Source organism: Heterodontus francisci, chromosome 19 (genome assembly GCF_036365525.1).
Source record: "Heterodontus francisci isolate sHetFra1 chromosome 19, sHetFra1.hap1, whole genome shotgun sequence".
Taxonomy (NCBI): domain Eukaryota; kingdom Metazoa; phylum Chordata; class Chondrichthyes; order Heterodontiformes; family Heterodontidae; genus Heterodontus; species Heterodontus francisci.
In genome coordinates, this window is record NC_090389.1 from 77,870,315 (window position 1) to 77,896,192 (window position 25,878).

The 25,878-nt window shown below is 44.4% G+C and overlaps 1 protein-coding gene across 3 annotated transcripts in view; it reads left to right on the forward strand.

Moving 5' to 3' along the window:
* mst1rb (macrophage stimulating 1 receptor b) overlaps positions 1–25,878 on the forward strand; it is a 131,269-nt gene that overhangs the window by 21,601 nt on the left and 83,790 nt on the right. For all 3 annotated transcript variants that reach the window (XM_068052055.1, XM_068052054.1, XM_068052056.1), the window contains one exon: positions 24,455–24,622. In XM_068052055.1, the coding sequence (XP_067908156.1) occupies positions 24,455–24,622 (168 nt within the window). The remainder of the gene's footprint in view (positions 1–24,454; positions 24,623–25,878) is intronic.

Here is a 25,878-nt window from a genome sequence, read left to right on the forward strand (position 1 = left end):
GACACCTCCCTATCGAGCATTCTACTGACCTCTTCAAAAGAAATTCAACTAGATTAGGCATGACCTACCCTTTACAAATCCACGCTGATTCTTATTGATCAGCTCATGCTTGAGCTCAAGTGCTCAGTCACTCTCTCCCTGATAATAGAGTCCAGTAACTTCCCACAATGACATTAAACTGACAGGTCTGTAGTTACCTGAATTCTCCCTATATTCCTTCTTCAATAATGGAGTGACATTTTCCAAGCCAACGGCACAATTCCTAAATCTAGAGAACTTTGTAAAATGACAGCGAATGTATATGCAATTTATCAATCTATTTCTTTTAATACCCTTGGGTGGAAGTGATCAGGTACTGGAGATTTGTCTACCTTATGTCATTTATGTTCTCCATTACTGATCTTTTCACTTGTATTAAATCCACCAAGTTCCACTCCTGGATTATTTTTAGGTTCCATTGAGCCATTGACAGTGATCTCCAAACAGAAGAGGATGTTTGAATCGCTGCTGATTTCCAGAAATTGACATTGGACTGATCAGAGGTGCTTCTGGTGCGACAGTCATCGGTTACGATGCAGCGCAAGCGCTTCTGATAGGTCCAGTGCCCACTTCTGGAAATAAGCAGGGATTCAAGCACCCAGATTGATCTGGAATTATCCTGTAATGCACCTCTTTTGGTGAAGTGAGGCGGTGTGTCTTGTTTTTTGGCCAGCCCATCCTCCTAGCTGCCCCTTGATAATCCCAGTTGTGGAAACTCTTGTTCAAGGTATAGATCCTTTGAACAAAAAACAGGTGAGTCCCTTTAATGACCATAGCAAAGAACAAAGGGAAGGAGGAACAATTGGTAATGGATTTGAATATGTTTACGCTTATCTGATACCTCAAAGCAACCTCTAATGGGTTTGAAAGTCTGCAGATGTAACAAATCGATTTACCTTATACGAGTAGGGGTACAATTCCCATTGGGGTCCCTGATTTTTGCATCATTTCAGCAGAAACCCTGGAGAAAAGTGTAAACTTTGTTTATTTAATTTCACTGGGGTTTCCTCTGAACTTCGATCAGGAGACCTGACCCCCACCCCCGCCAACCTCCCCCCTACCCCCACACCCACCATTGTGGAAAATTAATGGCGGTAGTTAAGGGTCTTTATCGACAACAGTAACGTTTCTCTCTTCTTAGTTCAGATCTTTTTGTTGCTTTTCCAGGATTTTCTGTTTAAACACTTTTTTTTATTCATTCATGGGATGTGGGTATCGCTGGCTAGGCCAGCATTTATTGCCCAACTCTAATTGCCTTTGAGAAGGTGGTGGTGAGTTACCTTCTTGAACTGCTGCAGTTCAAATGGTGTAGGTACTGTAAGGAAGGGAGTTCCAGGATTTTGACCCAGCGACAGTGAAGGAATGGCGATGTAGTTCCAAGTAAATATCTGCGAAGGAAACCCGACCCGAGCCTGAATGCTGGACCCAGAAGTGCAACCCGACCCGACCCGAACCCGACACATGTCTTCTGGTCCCGTTGGGTTTGGGTCGGGTAGCAGGCCTTTAGTTCCAAGTCTGGATATTGTGTGGCTTGGAGGGGAACTTGCAGGTGGTGATGTTCCCATGCATCTGCTGCCCTTCTTTCTCTAGATGGTAGAGGTCGCGGGTTTGGAGGGTGCTGTCAAACGTCAAAGGGAAATGGTTAGACTCTCTCTTGCTGGAGATGGTCATTACCTGGCACAAATGTTACTTCCAACTTATCATCCCAAGCTTGAATGTTGCCCAGGTCTTGCTGCATGCGGACATAGGCAGCTTCAGTATCTGAGGAGTTGCAGCTGGTACTGAACAGTGTGCAATTATCAGCAAACATCTCCATTTCTGACCTTATGATGAAGGGAAGGTTGTTGATGAAGCAGCTGAAGATGGTTCGACCTAGGACACTACCCTGAGGAACTCCTGTAGTGATGTCTTGGAGCTGCGATGATTGACCTCCAACAACCACAACCATCTTCCTTTGTGCTAGGTATGACTCGAACCAGCAGAGAGTTTTTCACCCGATTCTCAATGACTTCAATTTGGCTAGGGCTCCTTGATGCCATAATCGGTTAAATGCTGCCTTGATGTCAAGGGCAGTCACTCTCACCTCACCTCTGGAGTTCAGCTCTTTTATCCATGTTTGAATCAAGGCTGTAATGAGGTCTGGAGCTACGTGGTCCTGGCAGAACCCAAACTGAGCATCGGTGAACAGGTTATTGCTGAGTAAGTGGTGCTTGATGGTACTATCGCTGACATCTTCCATCACTTTGCTGATGATTGAAATAGACTGATGGGGCAGTAATTGACCGGATTGGATTTGTCTTACTTTTTGTACCCAGGACATACCTGGGCAATTTTCCACATTATTGGGTAGATGCCAGTGTTGAAGCTTTACTGGAACAACTAGTTCAGGAGACTATGCCAGAATTGGCTGAAGACTGGTATCTGTAATGCTGAGCACCTCTGGAGGAGACTGAGGTGGATCATCCACTCGGCACTTCTGGCTGAAGATGGTCACAAATGATTCAGTCTTTTCTTTTGCACTGATGTGCTGGGCTCCGCCGTCATTGAAGATTGTGATGTTTGTGGAGTCTCCTCCTCAGTTGGTTGTTTAATTGTCTACCACCACTCACGACTGGATGTGGCAGGACTGCAGAGCTTTGATTTGATCTGTTGGTTGCGGGATCGATTACCTCTGTCTATCGCATGCTGCTTCCATTGTTTAGTATGCATGTAGTCCTGTGTTGTAGCTTCACCAGGTTGGCACCTCATTTTTAGGTATGCCTGGTGCTGCTTCTGGCATACTCTCCTGCACTCTTTATTGAAGCAGGGTTGATCCCCTGGCTTGATGGTAATGATAGAGTGGGGGATATACGGAGTCATGAAGTTACAGATTGTGGTTGAATACAATTCTGCTGCTGCTGATGGTCCACAGTGCCTCATACTTGCCCAGTTTGAGATTCTAGATCTGTTCTGAATCTATCACATTTAGCATGGCCACAAAATACACTGGAGGGTGTTTTCAATGTGAAGACAGGGCTTCATCTCCACAAGGACTGTGTGTTAGTCACGCTTAACAATACTGATGTATCTGCGACAGGTAGATTGGTGAAGACGAGGTCAAGTAGGTTTTTCCATCTTGTTGGTTCCCTCATCACCTGTTGCAGGCCCAGTCTGGCAGATATGTCCTTTAGGACTCGGTCAGTAATGGCGCTACTGAGCCACTCTTGATAATGAACATTGAAGTCCCTCACCCAGAGTACATTCTGTGCCCTTGCCACCCTCAGTGTTTCTTCCAAATGGTGTTCAACATGGAGAAGCACTGATTCATTAGCTGAGGGAGGGTGGTAATCAGCAGGAGATTTCCTTGCCCATGTTTGACCTGATGGCTTGAGACTTCATGGGGTCCGGAGTCAATGTTGAGGATTCCCAGGAACACTCTGTCCCGACTGTATACCGCTGTGCTGCCAACTCTGGTGGGCAGGACATAGCAGGGGTGGTGATAGAGGAGTCTCGGACATTGTCTGTAAGGTATGATTCCGCAAGTATAACTATGTCAGGTGTTGAATGACTGGTCTGTGGGACAGCTCTCCCAATTTTGGCACAAGTTCCCTGATGTTAGGGAAGAGGACTTTGCAGGGTCGACTGGGCAGGATGTGCCATTGTCGTTTCCGGTGCCCCGCTCGATGCTGAGTGATCTGTCTGGTTTTATTCTTTTTCAACTTTTCTGTAGCGGTTTGATACAACTGAGTGGCTTGCTAGGCCTTTTCAGAGGGCAGTTAAGAGTCAACCACATTGCATGTAAGCCAGACCATGTATGGATGGCAGATTTCCTTCCCTGAAGACATGAGTTAACCAGACAGGCTTTTAATGAGCTTCTGTGGTGGGATTTGAACTCGTGCCTGCAGAGCATTAGTCCGGGCCTCTGGATTACTAGTCTATTAACATTGCCACTATGCTTTTTATTCTGCTGTTTTAGTTTGGATTTGGAAAGACTGGCAGCCGTGAGCCTGCTCTTGAATTTTATTCTGCTGAATCATATTCCCTTATCTCAGTGATAGACCTGTTCAAATAAACCCAGACAGACTGGGTCTTTTTTTAAACTACTTTTTCATGGGATGTGGGTATTGCTGGCCCATCCCTAATTGCCCTTGACAACTGAGTGGCTTGCTGGGACATTTCAGAGGGCAGTTAAGAGTCAACCACATTGCTGTGGGTCTGGAGTCACAAATAAGCCAGACCAGGCCGAAAGGAGATTAATGAATCAGACGGGTTTTTATGACAATGCATGATAGTTTAATGGCACCGTTACTGAGCTTTCAATTCCAGATTTTTGTTAATTAACTGAATTTAAATTTCACCAGCTGCCATGGTGGGATTTGAACCCATGTCCCCAGGGCATTAGCCTGGGCCTCTGGATTAGTAGCCCAGTGACATTACCACTATGCCACCATCTCCTCCTCTGTATGCCTGCTGCTGGTTCATGAATACCACCCCCGGACATGTGAACGATGAAAGTGCCTGTAGATGCTATGGCAGTCCGAGTCATATTCCAAATGGAGAGGGAAGTACAGACATTGAATCTTGAGCCCTCTGTCTCCCGCCTTGGGATGTTTTATCATGTTAAAGGTGCTATAGGAATCCAAGTTGTTATTTTTCTTATCCCCTAACCAACAAGGTTCTGCAGTTGTTTATGTACAAGTCTCTGGTTGCTGGCCTTGGTCTGCTATAGCTAACGGCCAGATAAAGGCAAAACTCCCCGAATGTTGCTGGCACTTCACATGCCGATGCCATGATGCCAGTAAACGCACCCCTGTCCCGTGCTTGACAGGTGGTGGAATGTGACTGCTGGTGTAAATTTGGGAGAGTAGCACTCCCAGACTGGCCTCCTAAAGCTCAACTTGTTACTATAAAAGGTCCTTAAACACTCTTCTGCCCTGTGCCATGCAGTAATCTGTTTTGCTTTTGTATCAACATTAATAATCAACAAGGAACTAATACAGAAAATTAGGAATCTTTAAAATTCTAAACTAACACGTTGGGATATTTAACCCTCAAGGACTGATGGGTTGGGGGTGGGTGGGAAGGCAACATATTTTAAATTCTTAAATCTGACCCCAACCCGCCTTTAACTGTCCACTTCGGGTTTTAACAGAGGTCAGTCGGAGTTGGGGTGTGGGTGACCAACCCACTTGCGGGAGCCAGTCACTGAAATCTTTTAAAGAGGCAGTGTGCCTCCAATCTAACAGCAATTTTATTTTTTAACTTGTGGAGGCCAGGATTGCTGAGCTTCAGGAATCCCAGCTGGTTAAAGGAGGCGGGAAGGGCAGGACCTATGAGGTAAGTAAAAGCAAAATACTGCGGATGCTGGAAATCTGAAATAAAAACAAGAAATGCTGGAAATACTCAGCAGGTCTGGCAGCATCTGTGGAGAGAGAAGCAGAGTTAACGTTTCAGGTCAGTGACCCTTCTTCAGAACTAGCAGATATTAGAAATGTGAAAGGGTTTAAGCAAGTAAAGTGGGGGTGGGGCAAGAGATAACAAAGGAGAAGGTGTAGATAGGACAAGGTCACAGAGAATAACTGACCAGAAGGTCATGGAGCAAAATCAAATAATATTTTAATGGTGTGTTGAAAGACAAAGCATTAGTACAGATAGTGTGTTAGTGAACAGAAAACTGAACAGCTGCAAGCACAAACATGAAAAAAACAGTGGGTAGGCAAACTGAACAAACTAAGATAAAATAAAATAAACACACAAAAAATTTAAAAAGAAAAAAGAAAAAATAACTAAAAATAAAAGTAAAATGGGAGGCCCGTCATGCTCTGAAATTATTGAACTCAATGTTCAATCCAGCCTAATCGGTAAATGAGATGCTGTTCCTCGAGCTTGCGTCGATGTTCACTGGAACACTGCAGCAATCCTAGGACAGAGATGTGAGCATGAGAGCAGGGGGGAGGGTGTTGAAATGGCAACCAACCGGAAGCTCGGGGTCATGCTTTCGGACTGAGCGGAGGTGTTCCGCAAAGCAGTCACCCAGTCTCCGTTTGGTCTCCCCAATGTGGAGGAGACCACATTATGAGCAGCGAATACAGTATACTACATTGAAAGAAGTACAAGTAAATTGCTGCTTCACCTGAAAGGAGTATTAGGGGCCTTGGATAGTGAGAGAGAGGAGGTAAATGGGCAGGTATTACACCTCCTGCGATTGCAGGGGAAGGTGCCGTGGGAAGGGGACGAGGTGGTGGGTGTAATGGAGGAGTGGACCAGGGTGTTGCGGAGGGAACGATCCCTTCAGAATGCTGACAGGGAAGGGAGGGGAAGATGCGTTTGGTAGTGGCATCACGATGGAGGTGGCGGAAATGGCAGAGGAGGATCCTTTGGATATGGAGGCTGATGGGGTGGAAAGTGAGGACAAGGGGAACCCTGTTGTGGTTCAGGGAGGGAGGGGAAGGGATGAGGGTAGAGGTGCGGGAAATGGGCCGGACACGGTTGAGGACCCTGTCAACCACAGTGGGGGGGAATCCTCGGTTGAGGAAAAAGGAAGACATATCAGAAGTTCTGTCATGGAAGGTAGCATCATCAGGGCAGATGCGTTGGAGACGGAGAAACTGGGAGAATGGAATGGAGTCCTTACAGGAGGCAGGGTGTGAAGAAGTGTAGTCGAGGTAGCTGTGGGAGTCGGTGGGCTTATAATGGATATTAGTAGACAGCCTATCCCCAGAGATGGAGACAGAGAAGTCGAGAAAGGGAAGGGAAGTGTCGGAGATGGACCATGTAAAGGTGAGAGAAGGGTGGAAATTAGAAGCAAAGTTGATAAAGTTATCCAGTTCAGGGCGGGAGCAGGAAACGGCACCGATAGTCATCAACGTACTGGAAAAAGAGTTGGGGGAGGGGGCCTGAGTAGGACTGGAACAAGGAATGTTCACCATATCCCACAAAAAGACAGGCATAACTAGGACCCATGTGGGTACCCGTAGCAACACCTTTTCCTTGAAGGAAGTGAGCAGAGTTGAAGGAGAAGTTGTTCAATGTGCGAACAAGTTCAGCCAGGTAAGTGCCATCAGTGCATTGCATGTGGGCCAGAAAGAGTATCATTGGTTCCGCCAGGCCCAACAAGCTTACCTCCACGTGATCAGACACTCGCGATTGGCTGACTAACCACCCCCGCCCCTGCCCCCCCAACCTCCTTAGCCCCCGACCACTTTCCCACCCAGCCTGTCAGTCAGGAGGGAAGCAGTTGAAAAAGTTTAAGAGACGCCCTGTGGTTTATTCCTGCAGGACGTGGGGGAAACCTTTACTTCTGGGTTTCCCATCCGAAAATTCCACACAATGTAACCTTCCCCCTCTACCCCACCCCCCCGCCCGCCCGCCCCTCACCACCCTGCTTTCTTCCCAGCCTTGAGTAAGTATTGGGGCCTTACTTTCCAATACGTTTCAGTATAGTGTGAATGATCTGGATAGTTTGGCTTTTACTAAGGAGTGACAATGTCTGAAATGGAACACCCTATGTTGTCAAAGGACATTTAAACAACCGTTAATCTGAGTACTGAAAATATTTTGAAGCATTCCACCCGTACACACTTCAGACATTGCTGAACTGACTAGGCTGTGCATACATTCTCCTTTTATGGCTTTCGAATAAATAAGGACTTTAGAGCAGGAGGCCACAGTTGGATTCTGGTGAAGTGCTCTCCAAGGGTCAGAGAATGTTTCTGCTTCACAACCCTTGCACATGAGAAGACCTTTGAGGCAACATTTATTAACCAATTCCTTTGCTCAAGATGCTGTTCTCACTCGAGCAGCAGAATGCATTTTAAGAAAATGTTTGTGACGTTGTGAGTATGTTTGCGTGTGAGCAGTCTGTGAAGGTAAGGTCTGTATATGTCAGACTATTGAAAGCAGTTGGAAGTTTGTTTGAATGTTGGGGGGATAGAATGAGGGGAAAAGAACGTGCTGGAGCTCAGGGTTCGGATCTGTGGGGAAAGCACTGACTTCCGATCATCCAGTTAGAGTAAGCCATACTTCGGATTATTGCCATTGTCGTCACTGAGGAAAAATGTGAAATAAATACATCAATTAAAGATGCAAACATTGTTATAAAGAATGAAAAAGAGGTGCCTCTAAGTTTGAAGATTAAGTTGACCTCGCCTCGGGTCCAAGAAGAGCTAGAGTAGCCAGTAGCTGGAGAGATATGAACTATGAGTGAGCCTGGGGATGTATCAGACAGATAGACTGTCATTTTCTTTGGACATGAGATAATATATTAGCATCAGCTCAAAGACAGCTGAAGGACTAAAATCTTCATAATTCACTTTTAGTAGTTTACCCAGAAACCTTCTGAAACAGTTTAACACAGGGGTGTTCACCCTTTTCATGTGGGGAGTGGTGGGGGGGGGGGGGGGGTCATATTACAATTTTTATCTTATATAGGGGGCCGGTGAGACAATTTCAGAAAGATAAAGGCACTAAAAATGTATCTTACTATTAATCAAAACAATGTATGTGCATTCTTGTGAAGAAGCTTTAAATAAGAAGGTTAATTTAGTGACTTGATTTCTCGTCACTATTGTGGACACTGATTTAGTGAGGTACCTGGTATTGATTTTGCTTGCAGAAGTAGTCAATGTCTGTCCGCACACTTGATGTAGCGATGTGGAATATTCCAGATCGATGTCCATTTGTCAGGAGTGATCTTGATCACTCTCTCTCCCTCTCACTGTTTATCTCTCTCCCTGTGACCCCACTCTCTGTTCCTCCCTCGCTGCGTTGTTCGCCCCTGTTAGTATCATCCTTGCTCTCTGTCCCTCTCTGTCTCCCTCTCTGCCCCCCCTCTCCCTCTCTGCTCTCCCTCTCTCTGTCCCCCCCCTCTCTCTGTTCCCCCCCTCTCTCTGTCCCCCCCTCTCTCTGTCCACCCTCTCTCTGTCCCCCCTCCCTCTCTGCCCCCCCCTCTGTTCGCCACCCCCTCTGTCCTCCCCCTCTCTGTCCCTCTCTCTCTCTCAGTTTCCCACCATCTCTCTCTGCTTGACAGTTGCAGAGAGCGCTTAGCACAGCAGCTTTGTGGTTGGTCAGTTTTTGTTTAAATTGCAAGTCAATTTCACAGCTGACGGGTGCTGACATCAGGAACAGCGGTTTCCGAACTTTGGGGATTTATGGCAGGTTCCGACTTGCTGATCAAGCAGTCTGCTTTGCCCTGGATGGTGTCGAGCTTCCTGAGTATTGTTGGAGCTGCACTCATCCAGACAAGTGGAAAGTATTCCATCACACTGCTGACTTGTGCCTTGTAGATAGATGGTGGACAGGCATTGGAGGTTCAGGAGGTGAGTTACTTCCTACAGAATTCCCAGCCTCTGACCTGCTCTTGGAGCCACGGTATTTATATGGCCAGAGGGTGGGCTCACTGTCCAATTAAGGACAGTAGGCAGGCTCGGAAATAGGAGGCTCTCCAGCACTGGAGAAGTAGCAGGCTGCCCTTTTAGGTAAGTTAGGCCCAATATGGAGGTACCCTTTCTCCAACTTTTAAAACCTTATAATATAAAATGCCCTTAGCTGCCAGGCCTTCACGGTGGAGGGGAAGCCCCACCACAAGGCGGCCTGCAGCTGAAGCTGAAGCCAGACAGGCGGGGAGGGCCTCAAAGACTGCCTGGGCTGCTGGCCATCTGGTCTGCCGCTGGGAGGCTTGCTTCAGTCAGCTGGCCTAGTCCCCAACACCTCCGGGGCCCAGAGGCTGACTGGAAAATTCCAGTTGGCCTCTGACAATAGGCATTAAATGGACTTTAAAGTGCCTTAATTGGCTACCTGCCTGCCACTTGTGGGTGGGTAGCCTTGCCATCTCCCAACCAACCCCCACCACCCCCCCCCCCCCCCCCCACAACACAGCTCTGGGAAAATGGCTCGATGGGGGGGATGGTGCCGACATGCTGGCTGACAACACAAAATTCTGCAGCTGCCTGCCTCTGTGCTCGGCCCCATCGGGGCCTGAAAATCCAGTCCAATCTTTCAGGTGAATGACCGAGTTCTTTCAGGCGAAAAGTTGTTGATCACGATGGTTTTTTGTTCCAGATTTGACATACAGATGTATATCTCTGTTCTGTCTCTGTTTCAGTTGGGCATGTGGCTCTCGCCATAATCACTGGCAACTCCTCACTGTTGGCGAAGGTGGCCGCATATGTCCGGTGGTTTAGTGATGGATATGTCGGCGATGGGAGAGCAAGGTGGCAAATGTGACGGCCACAATATTCCCCGTAACTGCCAGAATGTAAAGTTGTTTTAAGTGATGTGTGTGCCTCTACTTGCTGACGGGCGTGGCTGCCAAGTTTGGCAGGACTGGAGATAAAGATGACATAGCACAGTATTAATTTGCAATTTTGGTGTGTCTGGCCTTCTGTTGCTAATGCAAAACAGTGTGCACCGGTGTGCTGCTGAATGTGCTGGGTTGGTTCAGTGTATCCAAGTGTTGAGATCATGATGTGAGTGTTCACGATGCACTTTTCCAGGCTTACAGCTTCACTTGAATTTTAACTTGAAGGGTGAGAATTGTCTAAACTGTTTTGTTTGCTGAAAAACGTTGTGAAGGCCAATTCAGAAAGTGGAAACCAGATCTCTCTCTCCAGGATCAGCCTCCAGTCAGCCTAATGGACAGGGGAGGCAAAGGACAGCTTCGACAGAGGAGAGCGCTGCATTATAGCTATTCGGTGTCAGCCTCCTGCAACCGATGTATATCTTTAAGGGTTTTTATGTTGTTCTAAGTGCATTGACATAATGAGGGCTGGTTGGAGTAAGGGCGGTTTTCACAGTGGACAGTTCACAAGTTGTTGATGATGTGAACTTTGAAACATTATCTTTATTTGCACTGCCGTGGTCTTGTCAGAGAGAAAGCTTCGATGAATTGTCAGGCCTCTGTGTATTTGCAGCTGTATTTACATACAAGTAATCATTTGCGATAGAATCATAGAAACTGACAGCACAGAAGGAGGCCATTTGGCCCATCAATCCTATGCTGGCTCTTTGAAAGAGCAGTCGTCCCTGCTTTTTGTCTGTAACCCGGAAAGTTCCTCATCCTCCAATACCTGTCCGAATCCCTTTTAAAATTATTTATGGAATCAGCTTCCACCATCTTTTCAGGTGGAATGTTCCAGCTCTTGATAACTCAGAGTGAAAAAAAAAATTCTCCTCATCTCCCCTCTGGATCTTTTGCCAATGATTTTAAATCTATGACCTCTGGTTATTGAACCACTCACCTGCAGAGGGAATCCTTTTTCTCTATCAAAACCTCCCATCATCTTGAAGACCTCTATCAGGTCACCTCTTAACCTTCTCTGTTCCAAGGAGAACAGTCTGAACCTTTCCAACCTCTCCTCATAACAGAAGTCCCCCATCGCTGTAAACATGCTGGTAAGCCTCCTCTGTACCCTTTCCAAGCCTTTACACCTTTCCTGGAGTGTGGAGCTCACAACTGTCCACAATACTCCAGCTAAAGTGTAACCAGTGATGTTATAATTTTATAAGATCTCTTTGATTTTATACGCTATAACTAATTATTAAACCCAAGTAGCCTGTGTATCTTTTTGCATCTGAGATATGAATGCGAGTTGCTGCTGTGTCAGATGAAAAGCTCACAGTTTTGTGCCTGGAGCTTTGTTAGTAGGAAGATTGTTAACTTTTTGATATCAAGCCAAGGTGTGTTTTTATGATATCGACAGCCCACCATTTCTGTGACAAACAGCAATGCCGTCGAGTGTCGCTTTACTACTTTGTCAGATGTGGATCATTGTGGGCTGCTACGAACGATCTTTAAAGTGATTGCTTTTACTTCAATGAAATAAAACATCAAATATATATATACGATCTGATGTATCAAAGCCTGTAAGTAGCTTCTTGTGTATTACAATAAGTGCTGCCCATTTCAGGAGGGACATCAAGTGGACTTTCCAGTTGTATTTTGAATTGCTATTTGCACTGTATGGTATCAGTCTCTATCGTTGCTTCTGTAAATCATCAAATTTTTAATGATCTTGATCAGTTTAGAAAAAGAGACAAGAAAGACCACCAATTGTCTCAAAGTGCTTTACAGCTAATGAAATACTGTTTGAAATGTAGTCACTTGTGTAATGTAGGAAACGCAGCTGGAAATCTGCACACAGCAAGCTCTAGCAAACGGCAATGTGATAATGACCAGGTAGTCGTTTTTCTTTCTGCTGTTGATTGAGGGACAAATATTGGCCAGAACACTGATGATAACGTCCCTGCTCTTTGTAATCATGCCATGGGATCTTTTATATCCACCAGACAGACGGAGCCTTGGTTTAATGTCTCTTCCGAAACATTGCACTTCTGACAGTGCTGCACACTCTCAGTACTGCACTGGAATGTCAGCCTGAATTGTTGTGCTCAAGTCTCTGGAGTGGGATTTGAATCCACAAGCTCCAGACTCAGGTGAGAGTGATACCAACTGAGCCAAGGCATGATTGATTGGAAACAATTACCTGGCCGAGTCTAGACATGTAGCTTATCATCTGTGTTGTATAGAAATCATAACTTCAGATAAACCCTCGATTTTCTTGTGAACCAATGCCCTGTCTGGGTTTCAGGGCGGTATGGGTATCTCTCAAACCTACTTTCACCTTTTGATTTTTCCTCTGGTCTACTTCAATTCAAGTTACTGTTAAGATTTTAGAAATGTCCTCTGCCTTGTAGCTTCTTCCCAGACTGTGGGAAGTAGCCACGTGTGTGTCCCTTTTGGAATTGAGATAGGTCTGTGAAGCAAGAATGTTTGCCACGTGTTTACTATTGTTAGCAAAAGGTGCTTTCTGTTTAGTTACTAAGCTAACAGTGAGCACTTGCACAGACAGGGTTGGGCTGTCTGTAATAAATTATATTGCATTAGGCTCTGTGTCATTAATGAGGTAATCATGCAGGAAAGACCAGTTTGACATCAGTGGGGTGGGTCGTTATCAGCACCACTAGACAGGAACCCTGAGCCCTGACAATTCAGCCCAGGTAATGGTCCTATCTCAGCTAATATTTCCTATTTGCTGGTTTGACCACTTAAATTTCCTGTTGGTTTGATGAGGACTGTTGCCTCAGGATTGAATGAATCAAAAGTCCAAGATCTGTTGGTATCAGGAGCTTACGATAGATGGGAATTAAAAAGAAAGAACTTGCATTTATATAGCACCTTTCGCAACCTCAGGAGCTCCCAAAGCAATATACAGTCAATGAAGTACTTTTTGAAGTGTAGTCAATGTTGTAATGTAGGAAACGCATCAGCCAATTTGTGCATAGCAAACTCCCACAAACAGCAATGTGATAATGACCAGAACATCTGATTTTTGTGATGTTGGTTGAGGGATAAAGATTGGCCAGGACGTCTTCAATATAATGTCATGAGATCGTTTATGGCCACCTGAGAGGGTAGGCGGGGCCTCAGTTTAATGTCTCATCCATTAATGTGAATGTGAATCTTCACTTTTAAATAGGAGCACGTTTCTGCAATCGTGCTGTGTCCTTGACTTCCTGTTGTACGTGGCTGCAGGTGAGGCTCCATACTTGTTATGTGGAGTCAGAATTACTGACTCAACGTGTTCCCTGAGGCTCTGTGGCCCCTTTGCAACCCATGAAGAATAAAAGCTTGAGCACCTTTGCCAAATATTTGATACATTGTTGGCGGCGTTGAAGGTCAAATGGATGTGATCCCCAGACTTTAGTCAAATGTGAAGTGTGTATTTTGCTGACGTCCAGTCAGATTATCTGGTGTCCTGTTGCCGTCTGCCTCTCGCCTTTTGTTCACCCAGCCGACTTCAAATTACCTGGCACAAAGATCTCGATAGCATTAGAACACCACAGTAACCTGAAAACAAAAAGAGGAAATGCTGCAGGAGGGCCTGTGCCCGAAACCTCAGCTATGTCTGTTCTCTCCACAGATGCTGACAGAAGCTCCCGTACGTTTCCAATACTTTTCTGTCTTTTGTGTCAGAATTTCCACGCCTACAATATTTTTATTTTAACTCCCATGGTGGCTGTAATTTGTCTGTAATTTCTCTCTCCACTGCTGCTGCCAGATCTGCTGATTTAATCTTTATTACTTTGTAAGAAGAATCTTAGTACAGGAACTTTTCCCAGTTCTGACAAAAGGTAATTGAGCTGAAACGTTGGGCTGAACTTTACGCCCCCTCCCCCCCCAAAGAGCAGGCAGGTGGTGTGGTGGGGGGCGTAAAATGGAGCAGAAGGCTTGGGGGGCCCTTCCCGACCCGCTCCCGCCTCCGCCACCACTTTAAGCAGGGCGGTGGTGGCAAAAAACGGCCCGCTCGCCCAAGGCCAATCAAGGCATTCTGTGCTTGACAGAGGGCCGTCCCCGATGCCCCAACACCCTGCAACACTCAACACGCCCCCTATCCCCCCAGTCGACCACCCTTGCCTCACGGGGGCCCGACTGATCACCCCCAGTTAGGCACCAAAAACGTAACCTTCGTTCCAGGGCACCCCGACATCTTCCTTCCGTTGGCTGGGTTGCAGTCCCACCAGCGGCCACCACTCCCTGGGGACTGTGAAATGTGGGCTGGATCCCCAGGCCAGGCAGAGGCGGGATCGCCACCAACTTTTCAGTCAGTGGACGGCTCCCGTCTGCCTAGGGTAAAAGTCAGCCCGTTAACTGTTTCTCTCGCCACTGATGCTGCCAGACCTGCTGAGTGTTTCCAGCATTTTCAGTTTTAATTTCATTGACATGATTAGCCACGGTGTTCACTCTGTTGTCTTTGAACAAATGCATCTTAAGCAAATATTTTGTGAGCTCTGTTAGTGCTTTTCGCAGCAAAGTTGCTAAATATAAAAAATGGGTTTGAACATATAGCTATGCATTAAAGCACACTCATTACAAGGAACAGAGATGCTTTAAAAAGTACAACTGGTGTTGGGAAACTTTTCGTGAGATTGAGAACAGGCCTAAAATCATGAGTGTCTGCAGTTCTGAGGACAAATGCCTGTTGTCCCTCCATGGCTTTGCCGCTCCCTATCTCTGCAACCTCCTTTGGCCCTACAACCCTCTCTGTGCTCCTCCAATTCTGGCATTTTACACATCCCTGATTTTAATCTCTCCATCACTGGTGGTTGTGCTTTCAGCTGCTGAAGCCTGAAACTCTGGAATTCCCTCTCTGAACCTCTTCGACTTGCTACCTGTCTCTCCCCCTTTAAGACAGTCTTTAAAACCCACCTCTTTGTCCAACCTTTTGGCCATCTGTCCTGATAGCTCCTGTGGTTGAGTGTCAAATTTTGATTGCTAGTGCTCTTGAAAAGCTCCTTGGGCCATTTTATTACGTTAAAGGCCTGATATAAATGCAAGTTGTTGTTGCTTGTTAACTCAAGAAACTTAATATTTTCCAACCTTGACAGAAGGTGCCTGAGTGGTGATCTTGAGGTATAGAAGATTGTGAAACTGTTTGGAAAATTACTTTAAATTGTAAGTTAGGACAAGGGGCCACTGATTCAAACGAATTAATTAAAAGGGGAAATTTAGAGCTGAGGTATCAAGGAGTTATTCTTCATGAAAAGAGTGATTAACACAGGGAACGCACTCCTGGATAGAGTAGTGGAGGTGAAAGCCTTCAAAGTGTTTAAGATCCAATTAGATGCTGCAAGGGGGAGGAAATAAATGATCTTCCTGATTGGACAGGTTAAGCGGACCTTCTTCGTCTGTAATTATCTTGTGAATTTTGGATGTTATAGTGAAACTGTTTGCCAGGTGCAGTGTTGTATGGGTTCACAAGCCTTTTAATTCAATACTGTAACATGGGAGGATAGGAGGTTTGATAGTTACCACAATACAGAGTACATAGTTTTCCAATTGCTATACCTGCTGTCGACGGACCAGTGAAGTAATTGAACTAAATCGTCTTTCTAGAAAGAATGCATTTCTTTTGAGTTTTGGAAGAGAGGTGGATGAAGAATGGGTGAAGCAATGTGAATATTTGATGAGGGGTTACCATGCTGGAGGATGAACACAGTTCTGGATGAAGAGTAACAACTTTAATGGAGAGAAAGGTCCTAAGGCGATTCATGGAGCCAGTGAAATGTGAAATTTAGAATAAAGTTTCATCCCAGAAATGTGCTTTATCAAACATCAAACAATTTACATCATCAATCCTAGTGACCTCGGTGAGTGGGTCTGCCAACTGAGCAATTTTGTTCTATGGAATCAGTGGGAAATGAAACACTGTTCCAAACTCATTCCATGTCCTACTTAGATAGTGGAGGTGAAGCTTGACAGGATTCAGTGTTCCAGAGAACTTTGCCAAAAACACCCTCCAGTAATATCTATCATTTTAAGATGATGGTAAACTATTCTCTTATTGGATGAAGGTGAATGGAATTGGTGGAATGCAAAGGAGTGTCCAAAAATATGTGCCTGCACACACACTTATCACTGAAAGTGGTGAGTGTATCGGTATGCCTGTGTTTTTCCAATCTGCATCCAATGATGTCATCATAATGATTCAACATTGTATTAAATGTGTCAGCGTTTATCTTCTCTCACCCTCATTTCACCCACCTGCTCCACTGAAAACGCTAACTTACAAATGAAAGACTTGCAGTCTTTATATCTATCTGTGAGGGCAGGCCGGTTTAATTTCTCACCAAAAAGACGGCAGCCTCCGACAGTGCAGCACTCCCTCAGTTCTGCAATGATGTGTTAGCCTAGGCTTTGTGCTCAAGACACTGGCGTGAGATTTGAATTCACAGCTTTCTGACTCAGAGAGGAGAGTGCTACCCATTGAGTCACAGTGACGCCTAACTCTTTTTTTATTCTTTGACGGGATGTGGGTGTCTCTGACAAGGCCAGCATTTGTTGCCCATCCCTAACTGCCCTTGACAACTGAGTGGCTTGCTAGGCCATTTCAGAGGGCAATTTAAGAGTCAATCACATTGCTGTGGGTCTGGAGTCACATGTAGGCCAGACCAGGTAAGGATGGCGGATTTCCCTCCCTAAAGGACATTGGTAAACCAGATGGGTTTTTATGACAATCAATGATAGTTTCATGGCTCAGACTATACTATAGGAGAGATGGTGGTGTAGTGATAATGTCACTGGGCTAGTAATCCAGAGGCCTAGGATAATGCCCTGGGGACATGGGTTCAAATCCCACCATGGCAGCTGTTGCCCATCTGGGTCACTGATGTCCTTTAGGGAAGGAAATCTGTTGTCCTTACCTGGTCTGACCTATATGTGACTCCAGACCCACAGCAATGTAGTTGACTCTTAACTGCCTTTGAAATGGCATATTAAGCCACTTAAGTTCAAGGGCAATTAGAAATAGGCAACAAATGCTGGCCTTGCCAGTGATGCCCACATCCCATGAAAGAATAAAAAATTCTAGCTTTCAATTTTGGATTTTATTAGTTAATTGAACTTAAATTCCACTAGCTGCCATTGTGGGATTTAAACCCATGACCCCACTGGATTACTGGAGTGACATTACCATATACCACCATCTCCCCAGTTCAGGTTGGTATCCTACTATTCTTTGGCCCTTCGGCTCCATTTTCTGGTGCATTTGTTCCTTCAATTCATGTTGATACTCTTGCTCCCACTCCAAATTCATGCTGAAAATTCAATTTATCTCTTCTTTCTTCCTCCCCAGTTCTTGGTGGGCACTCGTCTCCCTCTTTTTTTACCTCCTGTATTTCATACTGGCATTCCCCTTTTATCCCCTCTTTCAGATCACACTGACACTTGCCTTTGTAGTGATTACAACAACCAGTAGGTAGTCCTGCAAATCATTTAAGGTGCAATTTGTCTTTGTCCTTTTTCTATTTAAATATATAAATATTGAAATACTTTAAATGAAGTAACTTAAATTGTGGATGGATATGAAAATGATATGATCTGATTGAAACATATAAGATTCTGAAGGGCCTTGACAGAGTAGATGCTGAGAGGATGTTTCCCCTCCTGGGGAATCTAGAACTAGGGGGCACAGTTTCAGAATAAGGAGTTTCCCTTTTAAGATGGAATTGAGGAGGAATTTCTTGAGGGTCGTTAATCTTTGGAATTCTCTTCCCCAGAGAGCAGTGGAGGCTGGATCATTGTCTAACTCAGCATTGAATCTACAAGGGAGTTGAGGGTTATGGGGGGCGGGGCAGGCAGGAAAATGAAGTTGAGGCTGCAATCAGATCACCTTATTGAATGGTGTTGCATGTTCCAGGGGCTGAATGGCCTACTCCTGCTCCTTATTCTTGTGCTCTTATATTTCTCAGGATAATTCTCTTATCTCTTCTCCCACCTTCAAAAGAAAATCCTGCCATCATCATTACCCAACTCACACATCAGACTGGTATTTTACTGGTAAAACTTTGATGTCATTGTCCTTGAGATAATCACTAGATGCTTTTACAAGACTGTAACTTGGTGGTGCAGTGTTTCTTCAAAGGGTTAAGGTGACAGACACGAGGGACGATAACCAATTTATTTTTTTAGCTCACAAGTTTACCACATGAGTGTTTAACTGTCCAACTGGGAATCAGTAAATATTTGGTATCTTAGTGGGGCTGGACAAATGATTTGGAAATTTAGCCTGTTATTTTGGCAGTGGAAAAGCTCCTTTCAGCCAGCAGGCAACTGAAAATATTTTTTTCCCCTATCTGTTTCCCTCTCTCCCTGTATCTGCGACTCTCCTTTTCAGTCTTGTTCTCTTTTCTTTTTCCCCTCTAATTTTTTTTGATCTCTTATGCATTCAGGTATCCATTCTCTTCTCTCCCTCACTCTTTTTCCTCACTCCCAGTCACCCTCTGCGTCCCCCCCCCCCCACCAAAAAAAATTGCTACAGTACAGCTTATTTTAATTAACTTTCCCTTTGTTATCAGCCAGCTGGTTTGTTGTGCTTTGCTTCTTTGGTGCCAGTACCACGTGACACTTAAAACCACCACCTTCTCCGTCCCCCTTCAAGGTGCTAAACCGGACAGGCACAACCCTTTCATTTCCAACTTTGTTTAATTATGAAAGATTGTATTTGGTATGTTTTTGTTGCTGAAGTACCTAATTCTTGGGACTTGAGGGTTAATGTGTGTATGTTTCCATTGGGAGTCAGTGTTGGTGTAGGTCAATTAAACTTCAAATCTGCTTACCAGGTTATGTGACCCACACATAGTGGAGCTCAGTAAATTGAAGTGATAGTGTGTGCATGTACTGACTGGTGTGCACTGTGCCACATACACGTGTCTGCCTGCATTCAGTAATGGCCTGGCTTTCGAGGAAAATTGAAGCACATTCACTTTCTCAGCCTAAGTCATTCAATTACGCCTACATCCAAATCTGCTTCCTGCTCTAATGTGTTACATAAATTAAACCAGTAATTAGCTGCAGGATGGTTTCATCAAGTGTCACAATGCGTGTTCATTCTGGGATATTGTCAGCAAAAGAATGGTTATACAGGAGCAGGTGCGCTGTTCATCCACTATTGCTGGGTCTCAATGGATGTGGTGCGTTGGAAGCTCAGACAGACTTGGTTGCTGTAAACTATAATTTTATGCTGAAATTACATTGCTGTGTTCAGTGTAAAAACTCTATGATGAAGTTATAAACTCTAGCTGTCTTGTGTTGATCTGGCACATGTCCAGATGCTTTTAGAAATTTCAACATTAAGTTTCTTTTCCTACTTATAAAGTAATTTCCTGCTCATCTTTTGAAATTCTCATCCCTGTTTTCAAATCCCTCCATGGCCTCGCCCCTCCCTATCTTTGTAATCTCCCCCAGCCCCACAACTCTCCGAGATCACTGCACTCCTCTACTTCTGGCTTCTTGCACATCACTGATTTTAATCGCCCCACCATTTCCAACTATGCCTTCAGCTAAGCTCTGGAATTCCCTCCCCGGACCTCTCCGCCTCTCTACCTCTTTAAAACCTAAAGCTTTTGGTCACCTGTACTAACATCTCTTTCTGTGGCTCGTTGTCAAATTTTGTTTGATAATGCTTCCATGAAACACCTTGGGACTTTTTTTTTACTGCATTACAGAAGCTATATAGATGCAAGTTGATGTTGTAGAAAGCTTCTTTTAACTCTTTCAGAGCTTCCAGATGCATTCCTGAGAGGATAACTCATAGTCGTGGATTGCATAAAGCCGGAACCCAGCTGAACAATTACAAAATAAATAAATAGTGCACGGCAGTATGTTACAAGCTGTGAGTCGTGTGATTGAACCAAAGTATCTTTGTACCATGAAGCTGAACTATAACCAATACCTAGTTTCAATTCAGTGCATATTAGTGTCGAACATTATACCATGTGTGTATGTGCATGTCCATATATATTTTAATAGTAAAATAAAAGCAAAATACGGCAGATGCTGGAAATCTGAAATAAAAACAAAAAGTGCTGGAAATACTCAGCAGGTCTGGCAGCATCTGTGGAGAGAGCAGCAGAGTTAACGTTTCAGGTCTGTGACCTTTCATCATTAATAGTATTGCCTTGTACAGAATATTTCATCCACTTTTGCCACAAGCTACGCACCCCCCCAATTTGTGGACACCTAGGCATGAGTTAAAATGCTGTACTGTAAGTGGGATGTTCAGGATCTTAAGATAGAAAATAAATGATATCTGAAAGCTCACTTCATATTGTCTACGTAGACAAGTAATGCTTACACTTAAAAAAGGGATGGGAAAACAGAATAAATCCTTCTTTCCTTGTGTCCTTCCACCTCTTAAAATAGAATGATGCAATAAGATATCAGTGAATAATTTTGAAGCTAAATCTTACTAAGAGGTTTTGTTAACAAATTTTGAAGTCTTTGGTCTGAAAGTCTGACACTCACTCAAGCCCTCAATTGGATTATAGTCCTGAAATCATTCTCCGGTGTTGATTGGTTGTTAAATCCTGGGGCTTTTATCGGTTTGTTGTACCTTGTTTGTAAAGAAGAAGGGAACCTGACACCATCCCCACCCCTGGTCCTCAAAGTAAAACAGTTTCGGTAGCAAACCTACTCCAACTCAGACTGGCTCCACTTTTCACTATTAATCAGTTTTGTAGTTCTGAGATCTTGCATGCATCTTCATCCCAGCTCTCTTCGTCACAGAATTTCAGTTGTTTTTAAAAAATAAAATCCCTCTGATAGTCTCTTCCCTTAAAGATGGTGAATGAATTATTGTTCCGTAGGAGGCAGCAGCCCCAATGGTAGACTGTCCATGTCGCTGATCCTTTTATGTAAACCTGGAGAATGAGCTTCTTAGGCTTTTCAACCATGCAGGTGTTGAAGCTTAGTTTTATCCCTGGCTTAACCAACATTACACAGTGGGCGGCACAGTGGCGCAGTGGTTAGCACCGCAGCCTCACAGCTCCAGCGACCCGGGTTCAATTCCGGGGACTGCCTGTGTGGAGTTTGCAAGTTCTCCCTGTGACTGCGTGGGTTTCCTCCGGGTGCTCCAGTTTCCTCCCACATGCCAAAGACTTGCAGGTTGATAGGTTAATTGGCCATTATAAATTGCCCCTAGTGTAGGTAGGTGGTAGGGAAAATATAGGGACAGGTGGAGATGTGGTAGGAATATGGAATTAGTGTAGGATTAGTATAAATGGGTGGTTGATGGTCGGCACAGACTTGGTGGGCCGAAGGGCCTGTTTCAGTGCTGTATCTCTAAAACTAAAAAAAAACTTGTTCAAACTCACCAACAAGGGTGATTTGAAGTAATAATCAACAGCAGGAACCCTGGCTGGCGATTTTGTCCCCTCCTCTCACCTAGGAGACACAGCGGTGATGGAATCTGGGACCCTCATTGCCTGCATGATTCACAAGCTGTACAATGCAATGCATTTATCCATGAACCATCAGGGAGCTTTCACTTTGGAACAGGAGTAGGCTGTTCAGCCCCTCAAGCCTGTACTATCATTCAGTTGGATCAGGGCTGATCTGCCATCTTCTCGACTCAAGGGAATACAAGCCAAGTTTATGAAACCCAGAAATAAAAACAAGAAATGCTGGAAATACTCAGCAGGTCTGGCAGCACCAGCATTTCTTGTTTTTATTTCAGATTTCCAGCATCTGCAGTATTTTGCTTTTATTTATGAAACCCAGTCCTTACAATTTAACCCTTTTAGCCCTGGTATAATTCTGGTGAACCTGCACGGTACTCCCTCCAAGGCCAAGGTATCCTTCCTTAGGTGCGGTACCTAAAGTTGAATGCAGTATTCCGGTACAACAGAAGCATAGTTTTCTACTCATCCAATCCCCTTTAGATAAAGGCCAACATTCGATTAGCTTTTTTGATTACATAATGCGCCTGTGCAGTAGTTTTCAGTGAATTGCATACCTGGGCTCCCAAATCCCTCCCTACAGTGCCACAGTTTTGCCCACTCTGTCTAAGCCCCTTTATAATTTCTGCCTTCCATCCATACAACTTGCACATGTAATGGGGCTTAGTGATTTTACTGAACAGTAAATCATATGTGTGCCAAACTTTGTTGCTGGTTTATGTAAACTACTGAAACCTGTGGTGCTTTGTTTATTCCATATTCCATCTTAGCTTAGTTTTTTTTAATCATGGAAGGTTACTCTGTGCACAATGATAAAACATTTTCTGTTCTATGAAGTAGTGAGATCTTTGTTGAGATGGTTTGTCTGGTGTTTGTATTGCAGACTAGTGCAAGACTCTCAGGAACATTTTGCTCTGATAGAGTATGCTGAATAGGATGGGTGAGAGATGGAGACGGAGACCTGCACTGCCTGAGGAAGAGTGCAGGAATCCATTGTTTATAGTTAGGGAAAGGAGGATAATTTCAACGTCATTGATTGAGTGCCTGTGTATGGCATGTGATGTATATTTGTAGACATCAAAAAGAATGCTGGGTTCAGTAATAGTTCATTGTTCGTAAACCATGAGCTTACAGATTTGATATTTCAACACCCAAGCTGATAGTCCACTATAAGCAATGGAGCATGAATCAGTTACTGAGATGCCCTTGTGGTAATGCAAATTTTACAACTAAGCTAATATACTTAAAGGGGAACCGTTGTACTTTAAGGAAACTTTTGGACTAGTTTAGTTCCAAGGGCAATGCTATTTCCTGAGAAATGGTCAAAAATACTTTGCTGTCTTTGTTACTTTGTGGGGAGGTGGTGGTGTAGTGGTAGTGTCACTGGACTAGTAATCCAAAGTGCAGGCTAATGCTCTGGGGACGTGGGTTTGAATCCCACCATGGCAGATGGTGAAATTTGTATTCAGTTAATAAATCTGGAATTAAATCCAGTCTAATGGTGACCATGAAACTATTGTCGATTGTTGTAAAAACTCAACTGGTTCACTAATGCCCTTTAGAACAAAGAACAAAGAAAATTACAGCACAGGAACAGGCCCTTCGGCCCTCCAAGCCTGCGCTGATCCAGATCCTCTATCTAAACCTGTCGCCTATTTTCTAAGGGTCTGTATCTCTTTGCTTCCTGCCCATTCATGTATCTGTCTAGATACATCTTAAAAGACGCTATCGTGCCCGCGTCTACCACCTCCGTTGGCAACGCGTTCCAGGCACCCACCACCCTCTGCGTAAAGAACTTTCCACGCATATCCCCCCTAAACTTTTCCCCTCTCACTTTGAACTCGTGACCCCTAGTAATTGAATCCCCCACTCTGGGAAAAAGCTTCTTGCTATCCACCCTGTCTATACCTCTCATGATTTTGTACATCTCAATCAGGTCCCCCCTCAACCTCCGTCTTTCTAATGAAAATAATCCTAATCTGCTCAACCTCTCTTCATAGCTAGCACCCTCCATACCAGGCAACATCCTGGTGAACCTCCTCTGCACCCTCTCCAAAGCATCCACATCCTTTTGGTAATGTGGCAGTATTCCAAATGTGGCGGAACCAAAGTCTTATACAACTGTAACATGACCTGCCAACTCTTGTACTCAAAACCCCGTCCGATGAAGGAAATCTGCCATCCTTACTTGATCTGGCCTACAAGTGACTCCAGACCCACAGCAATGTGGCTGACTCTTAAAATGCCCTCTGAAATGGCCTAGCAAGCCACTCAGTTCAACAAATAATAAAAAAGTCTGTCTAAATTCTTACAATCCGGAGGTACATCACTCTACCACTTCCACACTCAAACAAACACTAGGTCAGGATAATCTCTGACTCACTGTAAGCAATGTCACATCAGACCTGATGAAAGGTTACAGACCTGAAACGTTAACTCTGTTTCTCTCCCCACAGATGCTGCCAGATCTGCTGAGTATTTCCAGCATTTTCTGTTTTTATTTCAGATTTCCAGCATCTGCAGTATTTTGCTTTTATGCAACATTAGATCTGCTGGTCTTCCCAAAGTATATACCAATTTTTGGTGCTCTTCCGCCCACATTCTTCCAGATGAAGTATAATATCCCTTTCTCAGCAGCTTTTAGGTTGATGCTCCATTTCCGCAATTACAATAATCTATTTTTGCCTTGCCTTCCCTTTTTCAGAATAAGAGAGAGTGTTGGGACAAGCCAACGAAGACCTCGCAAGTCTTCCCCCGAATGGATCGATTTGATGGTGAACTGGATGATACCAGACTGACATCCATCATTGTATCCGTAATAGGAAATTCCACAGTGGGTCACCTTGGAACATCAGATGGAAGAATATTACAGGTAAAAGGTGTTTTGAAAGCAGGAGTGGGGCTCTGTATCAGCAATAAACCTCTGATCATTGGTACAGAGTTAGGGAAGTAGCTGCACTCTTTATCTGAAAGGATGCATTTCGCCCTTTGTCTCACTTCAGTTTCATTCTGAATGACACAACCCACTTGCTACAATAGTTTGGTTGGCAGTTAAGTCAAACATTAAATTTTCCCATGTGCGGGAATCATCTATTAGTCATTGCAGCTGCCCAGAGCTCCAGAAATCTCAACCTGAAAATATTGTGCAGCTGGCATCATGTGTAGGCCAGAACAAGGTGGGGCTGACTGGATCCCTTCCCTGAAGAATGTTAGCTGTGTCAGCCATAGATCAGCCATAGCACTCTCGCCTCTGCATCTGAAGGTTCACGTGCCACTCCAGAGACATGGTTATAAAATCTATGCTGCCACTTCAGTGCAGTACTGAAGGAATGCTGGCCTGTCAGAGGTGCCGTCTTATTGATGAGATGAGTTAAATCAAAGCCCTCTCAGGTGGACATAAAAGATCCCTTGGCACTATTTTGAAAAAGAGTAGGGCATTTCTCCCTGGTGTTCTGATTAATATTTATCCCTTACCTAATAAAAAACTGATCATTCATTATCACATTGCTGTTTGTGGGAGCTTGCTGTGCATAAATTGGCTGCCGCATTTCCTACATTACAATAGTGACTCCACTTCAAAAATGCTTCATTGGATGTAAAGCGCTTTGCGATGTCCTGAGCTCATGACAGGTGCTATAGAAATGAAAAGCTTTCTTTCTTTAGTAAACCAGCTGAGTTTTTAATATGATCTGGTAGTTTCATGGTTATTTTTCTGCTGCTAGCTGAGCAGTGACCAGGTTTATTGAATTTCCTTTCACGATTTGCTCTTGTGGGATCTAAACTCGTGATTTGTAAGTTGCTAGTCCAGTACCATAACAGTACCCTTATTGTTACTGATTAGATAATGGCAAGTTTTGACATTGCAAAGTAATGGTGGTTTTGCAGCTATACCTGAACCAAGAGGTGTGAAGAGGTTTTCAGTATTTGCCCTCAGTGTGGGAGTTTGTTATTGTTCTGCATGAAATACAATAATTTACTCTTTGGGATTAAGTAGTTCCAAATACAGGAAGCTCTGCAATGTTTCTGACCCTTTTTCCAAGTCTGTAGTTATGTAAAGCACACGGACTTACTTGGGACAGATTTTCCATCTGTGTTTATTTTTAATTAAACAATTCAGTGGGTGAAGTC